Source organism: Cloeon dipterum, chromosome 4 (genome assembly GCF_949628265.1).
Source record: "Cloeon dipterum chromosome 4, ieCloDipt1.1, whole genome shotgun sequence".
Taxonomy (NCBI): domain Eukaryota; kingdom Metazoa; phylum Arthropoda; class Insecta; order Ephemeroptera; family Baetidae; genus Cloeon; species Cloeon dipterum.
Window position 1 is genome coordinate 21,698,920 of NC_088789.1, and position 12,594 is coordinate 21,711,513.

Below are 12,594 nucleotides of genomic sequence, written 5' to 3' on the forward strand. Positions count from 1 at the left end.
TTTGTGCATTTCAAACCATCACGAATGCGCTTACTTGAAAGAAAATCCAAAAATATTCTCTTCTGTCTATTTTGTCAAAAATTGAAAAAGTAATCTGGAAAGCTCAAAAAGCTGAATGAAAAAATCAATGAAAATTTTTCGCATTTAAATTTCGCTTCAGCGTTTCAAAAAAGCCCTCGAAATAGATATACTGTATATGTATTGATCAGATAATCTGGATGGAAAATGAAGAAAAACTCGTACGTCTATATGAATGGAGTCAGCGAAATTGATCGATGGGGTGGATTTATCTCAAAACTACCAAATTTAAAAGCATGCATTAATTAAAATACTTTAAGCAAGTCCAAGGATCGTTTTAATTACTTAGTACTCAGCATTAGTTAAAAATATAAGTAAGCATGCAAGTCCTCCACTACAAGTGTATTGCTTCAGCCCAGTAAATGGAGGAGGCGGTGAGTCGAACGTGAGAGAGAATCGTAAAATGAGAAACCAAAGTGCGTCATTGCAAGAAAAATAAGAAACAATAATTATAGGACAAGTATAATGTATGTATATCGAAAAATGCATGAGATAAACGAATGGAAATTCACCTTTAACCCATAGGCTAATATTTTTAGTATAGTTTCTAACAGGAAGAACATTGTAAAGATGTTATTGGTCATTCCTAGTACATCGGTGAGCATCCCAGGAGCCTCATGATACTAGGATATGTCCGCGCACCGGCAGATAAAATAATGGAAAAGAGAACAAGCAGCAAAATAATTAATCGTGCACACATCACTAGTATTATATAATAATAATGAGATAACAATACAATATATAGTTGTATAGTGTTGTATGATTACGGCTTTTAAAAAGTCAGTTATAATCAACAACTAGTGACAAGTGGCAATGGTCAACATATGTATTAACTTTTTTTAATTGACAATTAAGAACTCGAGCGACTAATTCTGCTTTCAGCCTAATTTCTGGCTCACTACCAAGCAAGACTGCTGTCGTTTTGGATTACTAATAGGTCGGCGTCAGTTCTTAATTCTCACACAGACGCTGTGCACTTTAATTGGTCGTCGATTAAGACACTAAATGAGCAGGAGGGAGACTGTGAACTGCGTGTTTTGCGTGTGTACCACGAAAGGCGACTGGCTCCCCTCGCACGCGACGGGCGCAAAAAGTTGTTCAGAGTTTGTCGCAAACTGGGCAAGGAGTAAATTTTGACAAATGTGAATGTCAAAACTCGCCCCTAAACCAAATTGCTCCGAACTCCGTGAACGGCTCCTCGCACTTGCAGCTTGCCTGCCGAGCGTTTGTTTCTACACCCGACTGAGGTCGAGCCAACGCCTTCAAGTGTTTTTTTTATTTTACTATAATACACACAATTTCCCGTAAAAAGGGATATACTCTTCTAATACCACTATCTGCGAATGTAATAATTGAAGAGGAAGAGGAGGTTGGTAAATATATATATTATGTAAGACAATTAACTCAGCAGGTCAGCTGCCTGTAAAAGGAAATGATCGTGTATTAAGTATTTACACACCAAAGCAGACAGACGAATAAACAGCCAGACAAAGCAATGCACGGAATAATTGGTGTGCTAAATAATATGCTAATTAGCCGCATTGCAACACTACACACAACACATACACGAGTCGAGTTGAGCTAAAAGACATGCCGACGACTAATTAGCGAGCGCCACTACACACATACAGCTCTACGTTCGTTTGCATGGCGCCGCGGCTCTAATGTTAATGAGATGATGCATTTGCTTAATTGCGTGCTCAGTCACTTTTTGTAGCATTTATAAGTGCATGCGGCAGGCGGTTCGAGAGATTGTTCATTTTTTTCCGAACGGGAGATGGCAGTCGGGACTCAGGGATCATGGAATCGAAAAACGTTTTTCCTGATTTTTTTTTTTATTTTGCTTTTTCCGAATTCACCTTATTGGCAACCCCAAATTACTTTTATTTCGCGTAAAAAGTTGACACTCGCGTCGAGATTGTGAGTGCGGTAGGTTGGTCATTACCTTTACTCCAAAGGCCAACACCTTAAGTGAACACTCTACGGTAAACATGGCGGTAAACCCTGTATTCATGTAGTGGAGCGTCTCCCTTTGAATTTTGCCTTGATTGTAAAACTAGAAAGTTGAAGAAGACATACCAAGAGAATTATCACAACATAATCTCCACAATCACAGTTCACAAAAAAGACAATCACAAAAATATATTCTCAATTGGGACAAAGTATATCACGTGTTTGTTTGAATCTCTGCTTGTGTTTCTGATGAGTTGTGTTCAGAACATATTTTTAGTATAATCCAAAAAGTGAAAGAGTTATGTTATAAAAACGCATGCGATCTGAAAACGTACGTGTATTTAGGAGCAGGATTAAAAAAAAAGTTACATTCTGAGACTCGTTTAAAGGCCAAAAGTGTTAGATGTGAATCAAAGAAACGTGTGTGCAACAAAGAAGTAAATACTTCAAACTGCAAAATCGATATTTAATATAGAGTAAACATTCCAGAGTAACAAGTAGAAAGATAGAGAGGCTGTGGACACGCGTAAATTGAAGCCAAAAGTATATAGAGATAGAGAGAGGTTTGGATACTTTATCATCAACTGAGAGAGTTCAAATTCGTTAGACCATGCACCAGAATCAATGCATTTCCAAGAGATTCAGGATTTTGGGCAAACTGAAGCTACCAAATCCGAAGAAGAGGTTTTTATAGGCAAATCTCGCAACAAGGGCAATACTCGTGGTCGATCCGAAATTTTCATTCCAGGGTTTAAAAGTTTCGATTTACATTAGCAAAAAGAAATTAAAAAATACAGCAACTTTAATGAGAGAAATTTAAAAGGTGGTGGCTCGTTTTTACTTAATGTTCATGCAAATCTTCGTTTTCCGCATTATCCGGGCAGTTTAAGGCAAAAATCGAGTAAGATTTACAACATGCGCCTCATCTTAAAAAATTATATTTTTTACGGGGCTGTTGGAAATGCATTTCAACAAGATGCAAAGCATGCGAGTGAAAAAAGGTTAAAATCATAGATAAAATATTGCGTTTTGGAAGCATTAAGTAAGAGTTAGGTTCGACAAGTACAGTAAAGTATTAATTTTCGGCACCGTTTCAGCAATCCTGAAAGTTTTGGATTAGTTTCTGTGGAGAGGGTTCTGTTTCTTGTGTTTCTCGCTGCCGATTTTTGTGTCTGGGAGGGAGAGCCACGAAAACTCTCGCTATAGATATAGAGAGCAGTTTTCGCGAGCAAACCCGCACTCGCGCGCGCTCGTGCGCGCGCTTTGCGAGTTTGCTGCTCGTAAATCTTTGGCGAACATTTAAAGTCAAAGCAGCGTTTGACGACAATTACCTTCATCATGAGAAGTAGCGTGTTTAGCACAATCAACAGCATGATGAAATATTCAAAAGGCGAGGACACCACCACTCGCCAGATTTTGTATTTCAAACTGTTCCGTCTGTTGGGCATGTACCGCTCCAAGGGCCGCGCGCCTATCGTGAAATCAATGCACGATTTCTGCAACAAACAAACAAAACACACCCACGGAAATCAGTCAATTGAAAGGTTGAGAGAAAGATGCGACAGCCCACCTGATTTTTGTCTATTTCGCCGTCCTGCAGCTCAGCTTCACCCTGCTCTTGGAAGGTGATGATAATCAAGGCGACGAAGATGTTCACGAAGAAGAAAGGGAACACCACGAAGTAAACGACGTAGAATATGGACATTTCGATGCGAAAGTTTTGAATCGGTCCCTCGTCTTCGTAGGTCGCCGCCATTGAATTTTGCAGCACCCTGGGAAAATTTGAAATAACAGCCATTATTTATTAATCATCCCTTGAACGTGACATTTTTATGATTAAGATAAAAAATAACTTTTTCAGGATCCTAGGGATTTTCATTTTATTTATTCAAAACCTATAAATTAATTTAATTATTTACTCGTCTCCAATTATAATTTAAAAACTAAAGAAAAACCAAAACCCTGATTGAAAATGCACTCACTGAGGCCATCCTTCGCCGGTCTGGACGGCGAACAAGGTGAGCATGGCAGCCATGACGTTGTCGTAATGGAAGCTCTGCTGTCTCCACTCCCTGGGCGCCGCTGACGGCAGTTGGTTCTCAGGGTCAAACTTGAAGTACTGGCCCTGGCAGTCCTCGGCAGTGTGCTTGCTCTCGTCCGTGCAGTAGAAAAACTTGCCGTTGAACAGCTGCACCGCGATCACAGCGAAGATAAAGTGGAACAAAATGTAGACGATCAAGATGTTGATGACATTCTTCAGCGAGTTGATCACGCAGTCAAACACGGCCTTGAGCTTCGGCACTCGTTTGATGGTTTTCAGGGGTCGCAGCACACGCAACACCCTCAGCGATTTGATTGTACTCAAGTTCTGACCCGCAGAGCTCCCTCTGGAAATCGGTTTGTGTTAGTTTTTTTTTTCATTTGAAGCCTCAAAGGGATGCAAAACAAGTTTATTTTTTATAATTGGATAAATTAGGAAAAAAACGGATGGTAACTTACGACATGTCGAAGCCGAATGACACGGCGGCGCAGATGACTACCACTGCGTCCATAATGTTCCAAAACTCTCGCAAGTACGAACCAGGATGCAGTATTACGCCTAAATCTACAATCTGCAAAGAACGAGAGTTAAAAATCTGGTCCAGATTAGAAGAACGGAAGAGTTTGGTACCTTTAAAAGCATCTCTATCGTGAACACACCAGTGAAGGCGTAGTCAAAGTAGTTGAGAATGCGATTTCTAGTGCTCTCCTCCACCACAGGGTCTTCGGCAGCCAGAGCGATGGAGCTCAAACTGATCACCACCATGATGAAGAAGTCAAAGTAGCGCAGATTCACAACCCAATGCGCTGCTTTCCTCACCCTGTAAAATCAATCACGCGGTTTAGAATATTTTTTTTCGCCACCATTGCAGGCCTCTCGTGTCTCACGGATTGGTGGAGGTGAGGACGAACATGGACGAGTAGGGCAGCATTGGCTTCGGGCCCGGTTGGTCGTCGTCTCCCACATCCTTCTTTTCCTCATCCTCCTTTTTGGCAGGCTTTTTGGCTCCCCCTTTGCCGCCCCCTCCGCCGTCCCCGTTCGCAGGGGTGCCGTCGGGGTTCATCTGCAAAGCGTCGATCTCCTTTTCTAGCTCCAGAAGTTGTTTCTGATTTTTTTTTTCATTTTTTTCTCATTCCCTTACGATAATAAAAAGCGTCATATATACCTCCTTGTCTTCCTCCTCTTGCTCCTCTTCAGCCGCGGTCAGTTCTTGCGCGTTCGCCAAGTTGTCGACAGCGATAGCCAAGAAGACGTTTAGCAGAGTATAGTTACCAAAGAGCACCAGAATGATGAAGTACAACGAGTAAATCATGCCCTTCTTGTGGCCTCCTTGCGACAGAATTCCTTGGTACATCACCTCGTTCCAATCCTCGCCAGTCAAGATCTGAGGAAAGAAGAAAATGATCGAATTCACTCTCATTTCTTTAATTATAAATACAAATCTTACTTGGAAGACCGTAAGCAGTGCAATAGGGAATGTGTTGAAGTTAGTAGGCGGTGTTCCATCTTCGAAGTTGAATGCTCCCCCGAACAATTGCATGCCAAGCAGTGCAAAGATCAGGATGAACAAGAACAGCAGGAACAACAGAGAAATGATGGATCTCATCGAGTTGAGCAATGATATTACGAGGTTTCTCAGCGAAGACCAGTATTTGGTCACTTTGAAAATGCGCAGTAGTCGCAAGGCTCTTAGCACTGAGAGACCGAACGATCCCGATTTCAGTTCTGACCAAACAACTTCAAAAATAGAGCCACTGATGACTACACAATCGAATCTATTGAATGAAGACTCGAAGTATATTCTTGGTCCTAGTGCGTACATTTTTATAAACATCTCCATCATGAATAGTCCTAAAAAAACGTATTCTGCTATATCTGAAATCACAAAAAAACGAGAGCATTAGATTTGATTAAAATTGATTTGGTAGTTGTTTTTTTAAATTTCAGATTAAATGTTGGGGCCACAAGGAAAGTTAATTTTTATTTTTATTATAATTATAACAACTTCGCATGCTTCTGTCACTGTTGTCATTTTATATGATTTTTTAAAATAATAAATTTTAGAAATCAAATTCGTCCTATTAGAATAAGGGGAAACAGCAAGCCATATATATTTCTTAAAAATTTGGAGTTTCACACTTACATAAAAACGATGTCAGCCATGGTGGCTGCCCATAGTGTTCTACTGCTACACAGGCTGTGTTGAAAAACACAAGTACGATAACAAACCAGTAAAACCATTGTTGTTTTACTGTGTGTCGTATCCAAAATCTGAAAAAGAAAGAAATTTTTAGCAAATATGTCATCAAAATCAATTTATAAATACTACCTTAATCTCTTCTCTGCTCTCCAAAATTCTACACAGGCTCCTTGGTTTTTTACTTTTTTCAGAGTCCCTGGAAACGTGAAGCGAATCAGGTGAAAAAAGACAGAGCTGTTCTTAAAATTACTTCTCTAGGGCTACTAGCAAAATACGATCGAGATAATTTAATATATGTAGTATTTGATACACTGGATACAAAATAAGAGGCAGGCACTTGAATTTTTTCCAGATTAAGAAGTATGAAATCCAAGTATCTGCATTTATGCAATTCAACTGTCTAATTACTGCAACGATGGCATATTAGTGGTACGAAAAGCAGCAACATTACAACGAGCTTCGCTTTGAAAATGTGATTTTTTTAACTTTATGACTAAATTTCAACAAGAGCTACTTTTGAATGTTTGACGTGAGAATGAGATGCCTTGTTAATCAGGAAAACGCCTAAATGGACACTCGGTAATAATTACTGCAAACCAACAAGCATCACACAAATCACGTAATCCAGTCTAGTTAAATTTTAATTATGTAGATAATATTTCGCAGAATATATATGATATAAATCAGAGAGCTACGATGCAAGGTTCTAACTCTATAGCGTCTGGAGTAAAACACTCTAACCTCAAATATAACGAACGAAAGGGTTCTCATTTGCATTATATGTATGTATTTGTGGAGCTTTGAATTTCCTGTTCGAGGCCAAATTGGAAGCGCTCTCCACAAATAATCAACTCTTTATAGCCGGTATGATCGCTCACAAACCGCTGATCAGAGGCAAAAACAATTGATCTAATGAAGTTAGTTAGTTGTTTTTGCCCCTGCCGTGTGTAGATTTAAAAAAGATAAATAATGTACAATATAACATGACTTGTTATTATGCACGAGGACTGAGATAAACCATGCTCGTTATATAAAAGAGAAATAGGGATCATATGTATTCAAAACTAGCGACACAGCCAGAAAAATCAATTATGAAGCAAAACGAGAAAGGAAATCCTGCAAGAATATAAGTGACAATGTTTATAAATGTAAAATTGTTTCAGGGCCTATGAGGAAGGGTCGGATAGTTTGCAGCATGTTTTCTCGCACTGGTCAGTAATAGTTATGATCAATGAAATGAGAAAGTTGCAAAACATAAGGACGAACAAAGGGAGAATGCCCGGTTTTTTGTTATTTCCAAGAGTGTATAGGGTTTATAATGAGAGAACAAATGGATTTTTCATGTATAAATGAGACAATGTTGCAACTACTAATTACAAAACTACCAGTCAATCAGTTGCATATACTGATAAAAACTGTAAAATTGGGGAGCTTCAGCTAAGATACCCTTCCATACCTTTACTTTTTTTCTTATTAGGCACTGAAACAAAAACAAAATAATAACTTTAGAATTACGATTGTCTGACTGAGAACCTTTCACACTAAATATAATATCAGCGAATATTTTAAATTCACTTCTAAACACACACATAAATATATGAAAAATGTTGGTCTTTGGCTGCAGACCAGACTCTTGTATCATATTTAGTTATAGTAGCTAACTCTAGTTTATCAAAACCACATTTATTTCGAAACAAAAATTAACCAACCACTTCACGTGGCATCGTAAAAACACGTTTACGGCAACAAAATCTGTCTATTCCACAGCAACCACAATGAAAATATCCACTAATTGGCCGGTTATCAAAAGTTTCAGCCAATAATCGGACCAAAAACTGTTTAAAAAAACCAACAACAGTAAAAAATGAAATGCTACCAGATCACAGAGAAAAATCAAATTCGTAAATCATAAGTTTGATTAGTTTAATTAAATGAGCCTCACCGACACCAAAAAAATTATTTATGAGCACCACTTTAGCTGTAACGAGAAAGCTCAGTTTAATCAATTATGCACGTTCTGCCTCGGCGAAGATTTTGCAATTAATTATCGAGAGTTAGTTTAGCTGTGTGTTAATTTTTGAACCGAATCTGCGTGGGCGAAGAGTTCGGGGTGTGATTATCCTGTCAGCCGCAACGTAATTTTGACACACATCCCTTTCGAGTCGGTTATTTATAGGAATTAAACTCACCATCGTCTCCTTCCTCTTCGTTCTCCTCTTCCTCGGTGTCTGTGCTTTTGCTTTTGCCCAGATTTTTTAATTTTTTGCGCTTAGCGGCTGCTCTTCTCCTCGCTGAGGTCGACAATCAAGATCAGTTGGAAATTGGGGGAAAAGAGATTGACGTTTACCTTCGATTATATGCATTTTTTCTTCGTCTGTCGTTCTCTCCTCGGCTAATATCACTTCCTCTGCAAATCGAATTCGGTTTTTAGCAATTACCCAGCGTGACGGGGAGCGGAGGCTAATTGATACGCAGCGGTGCTGAAATAATTACCTGCTCTACATATCCACTCTACGTATCCATTCAACTCTCGCTCTAACTGTTGCGCTCTTCTAAGCTTCAAAAATGTTTGTCTGTTTTCTACTTTTTCTCTCTCTTTTGCAAATTCACTGTGAACAACGAGCACAAAATTGCAAAGCCGTGAGCTTACTTCCAACTTACGGAAGAGTCGACACGCACATGTTGTACGTACACAAAACCAAGGTGTAACTAGAACCAAATTACTTCAAAACTAAATAACACGGGACATTTACAGCGGAGATACCCAGATATTACGGAGGCTGCTGCTCTCGTGTGGAGCCGAAGGAAAATGTCGTCCAGACAAAAAAATCAATTCAGAAATTATTGCAAAACGGAAGAAATTGCGTGGACGCCACTTTCACTTCACTGGCTCAACTTTATATATGGCTGTGCAGAAGAACATTTTTTACAGTATTTTTTTTTTTTTTTGCTCAAAGTTATGTAGCATCAAGATACTTTTTTTATTTATACAGACTCGACTAGCGCGGTAGATACCTGCTTGGCATATCCACTCGAGATATGCGTCATACGCGTCCACGAAATGCTTTTTTTCGCGCGCCTTCAGAAACTCGGACTGCCTTTCAACGCGCCGCCTTTGATTTGAGAACTCTCTTTTTCGGGGCAAAAGAAACAAAACGAAAGGAACGTAAAGAAAAGACACAGTTAATCGAGTAAAGAGAATGTCACTTACCCGCTAAGAACACCGAGAACTAAATTGAGCATAAAAAAGGAACCTATGACGATAAGCGGTACAAAATATATCCAATTGAATGTGCTCCCTAAAGCATCATTTGTCTGCAAAAAAGAAATGGACCATTAGCAGTGAAATAGCGGCTCTATAATTCACCGAATCTCACCCAATACAACACCTGGGTCCACCCCTCCATGGTAATACATTGGAACACAGTTAACATAGCGAATCCTATGTTATCAAAGGACGTTATCCCAAAATTGGGGCCTTCCCAGTCTTCTAGGCACGTGGAGACGGACGAGTTACACACGTAACTGCCCGCAGGCGCTTCTGTCTTGTTGTCCGTGTTACAAGGCGTTGCCCATTCACCCTCTTTGTACACTCGAGCTGCACAGAAACATTTTAGAAACAGTTGGTCACATGCAAAAAGGGTTATTTTTAGGAAAAATAAATGTTCCTCTTTAATAAAATGAGAATATTTGCTTTATTTCACTAAAAACTGAATTATAAAAAACACCATGGACCCAGATAAAAATTACGACACGTGGATGAAAATAAATAATTTGTTTTTGTGGCGATACTCACTGAGTTCCTCGAGACTGTAACACGTTTTGTGCAAGGCCCCGCAGTAAAACTCGAGCCCAATGATGGCGAATATAACAATGGCGAATAACACGAGCAGGCCTATCTGCAGCAAGGGTGCCATGGCTTTGATGATGGACTTTAACACCACTTGCAGACCTGCGGGAAGGATTCGTGATTAGAAGTATGCGGCCGTTCAGGGCAATTTCAGGGACTCAACTGAAAATACAAAAAAAGAAAGAAAGAAAGTGTGTGGTTCTAACGAAAAGCAAAGGGTTGAAGCTAGTACGGAGACTATATGTATTTTAGGCCTAATTAATATTGTGAGTGAGACATTGAACTTGTAAATACGGCAATGATTACATCGTTCCTAAGTACTTACTGGGAATCCCCGATACTAATTTGAGAGGTCTAAGCACTCTGATGGCTCTTAAAGTCCTCAGATCAACATCTAAGTCATTCTGAGGAAAAAGTGTGATGAACCTGCAAGCAACTCGACTACATCACTACCTATTGCATTACAGAGTCAGGAAAAGTAGAGATTTTCATGTGACAAAAAGTTGTATAGTAAAGTCTAATGAATATTATGTATATCAAAAATTGCCTAGCACAATTTTTACAACGAGATAGTCTGTTATTGTTTAGACTAGCTGCATGCCTGCTCTGAAATACAGAATTAATTTATTCGGATTCTAGATTTGCCTAGTATTTCTCTCTAAGCAAGCAACACGTTTCTGAGCTCTCGCGCTACGATAATTGATTGACCTCTAATCAGATTTTTCGTCGTTCAGCGCTCAAAAACACATAAATGTCCTGCAATATATATGTATGTATCCTAGCCTAGATATATATATCGTCTACAAGTCTATGCACTAAAACTCCCAGTGTTAGTTAGCCTATTCTGCGATCTGAATCTAGGAGAAAGTCTAAAACACTAAAATATGAAAAAGACCTGTGAGTATTACAAAGCGGCATTAGAAAATACAACACACAAAAATATAGACGCTAATGGGCGCGTGCGAGGGCCCTGCCGAGCGCCTCGCACGCGCTTGCTTTTCTATTGACGAGAAACACACACAACACACAGACGCTTTTATTAGAACTGGGAACAGCTAGAGAGTTGATTAATTCCGTATATATATACGAAAAACTAGCCACACGAGACAGAGAGAAGAGAGAAAGAGAAAGAGAGAGAGAGAGAGAGAGAGAGAGAGAGAGAGAGAGGCAACAAATCAAGAGCTACAGTTCTGCGCGCCGTGTATTTAATGAGAGAGCAGAGACGTTTCTGCGCACGCCACACAAAATAATGCAATGCATGTACGAATGTCAACGTGTGTGTATGTATGTGTGTGTGTGTTTGTATGACAGATAGAGCGGTTCGGACGTGATGATGCGACAGTTGTGTGTCCTTACTTGGTATTCGAGAGACCAATTTGAGGGGACGCAATACTCGAAAGGACCTCAACATACGTAGATCCATATCTACATTTGTCTCTGCGAATATTGTCATGGACCTATACAGCAGAATTTATACATAATTTACAACATTATTCACACAGTTGATTAATTTATAACAAGACTGTCATAATTAAAAGGGGCTGGGAAGTTGGCAGTTAATAAAATTTGCCGCACAGGCACAACGAAGGGAGTTTTTATACAAATTTTAATAGAAATACGCAGGGTTTGCAGTTTTGTCTGTCCGTTTTTTAGGAAAAAACAGCCAGAAATTTCTGGTTTTTCCAGATAATAGGGATTTCCAGCGAATGTTACTCGTTTTCTTGGCGAATTGCCGAATATTTGCTACTCTAAAAGCTCGGGGATGAATTTTTTAAATCAGAAATTTAGTTATATTTTATTTCATTTCTGTACATGAAATGAAACTCTTGAAAATGTTTAATAACTGTACAAGGTGGAAAAAAACAATTTGCATTCTATGGTAATTATACATCAAATAACGATTTTGAGCGTCTCGTGTAAGCCAAACAGAGATAAAATTTAAGAAAAATATTTCCTTTTTTACTACTGTTAGGGTAAATATTTTCCGGCAGAATGTCTTATATTTTTAATCGTATTATATACAATGCTTAAAGAGGGTCGGTTATCATTTAATTATTTACAAATAAACAAAAAACCCTTTCAAATGTCCGCATTTTTGCCAAACCCTGGTATTACGACGTTTTACGTTAAATTAAAAAAATTGTGATAATGACAGAGGAAAAGAAGTGGTTTTCCCATCCAATTGAGAGAGTTTGAAGAAATTGGAGCGGCGGCCAGCAGCAAAGGTTTGTCAAGATTGATCGGCTGTAAAGTGCGTGCGCTTATGTACAGAAAAGGAAAGACACACACACGTATTTCGGTATTATTTATGGAAATGTATATAATCAGTGGTGGCAGCGGCGGCAGCGGCAAAAGGGAGACGATCCCAGCGGCCCGATCAATAGCACTGCTACAACACACGGTCGCCGAAACTCTGCAATAATGGGCTGAAATAATGAAACCATTAATTCCGGCGAGCGCAGCCAAACGCAC

The 12,594-nt window shown here is 39.2% G+C and overlaps 1 protein-coding gene across 11 annotated transcripts in view; it reads right to left on the minus strand.

Annotated features, from left to right (window-relative positions):
- Positions 1–12,594, minus strand: part of cac (cacophony) — an 80,336-nt gene that overhangs the window by 14,544 nt on the left and 53,198 nt on the right. For 3 of the 11 annotated variants that reach the window (XM_065490913.1, XM_065490915.1, XM_065490916.1), the window contains exons 7-26: positions 10,448–10,548; positions 10,069–10,224; positions 9,650–9,870; positions 9,484–9,587; positions 8,766–8,881; positions 8,620–8,679; positions 8,462–8,563; positions 8,215–8,250; positions 7,729–7,752; positions 6,402–6,453; positions 6,216–6,343; positions 5,520–5,947; positions 5,238–5,456; positions 4,960–5,177; positions 4,703–4,892; positions 4,531–4,643; positions 4,014–4,418; positions 3,602–3,803; positions 3,363–3,527; positions 2,024–2,134 (exon numbers count right to left, since the gene is read on the minus strand). In XM_065490913.1, the coding sequence (XP_065346985.1) occupies positions 2,024–2,134; positions 3,363–3,527; positions 3,602–3,803; positions 4,014–4,418; positions 4,531–4,643; positions 4,703–4,892; positions 4,960–5,177; positions 5,238–5,456; positions 5,520–5,947; positions 6,216–6,343; positions 6,402–6,453; positions 7,729–7,752; positions 8,215–8,250; positions 8,462–8,563; positions 8,620–8,679; positions 8,766–8,881; positions 9,484–9,587; positions 9,650–9,870; positions 10,069–10,224; positions 10,448–10,548 (3,151 nt within the window). Of the gene's footprint in view, positions 1–590; positions 702–2,023; positions 2,135–3,362; positions 3,528–3,601; positions 3,804–4,013; positions 4,419–4,530; positions 4,644–4,702; positions 4,893–4,959; positions 5,178–5,237; positions 5,457–5,519; positions 5,948–6,215; positions 6,344–6,401; positions 6,469–7,728; positions 7,753–8,214; positions 8,251–8,461; positions 8,564–8,619; positions 8,680–8,765; positions 8,882–9,287; positions 9,404–9,483; positions 9,588–9,649; positions 9,871–10,068; positions 10,225–10,447; positions 10,549–11,478; positions 11,580–12,594 lie in introns of all 11 variants that reach the window. The other 8 variants (XM_065490923.1, XM_065490920.1, XM_065490921.1 and 5 more) reach the window with 6 other exon arrangements.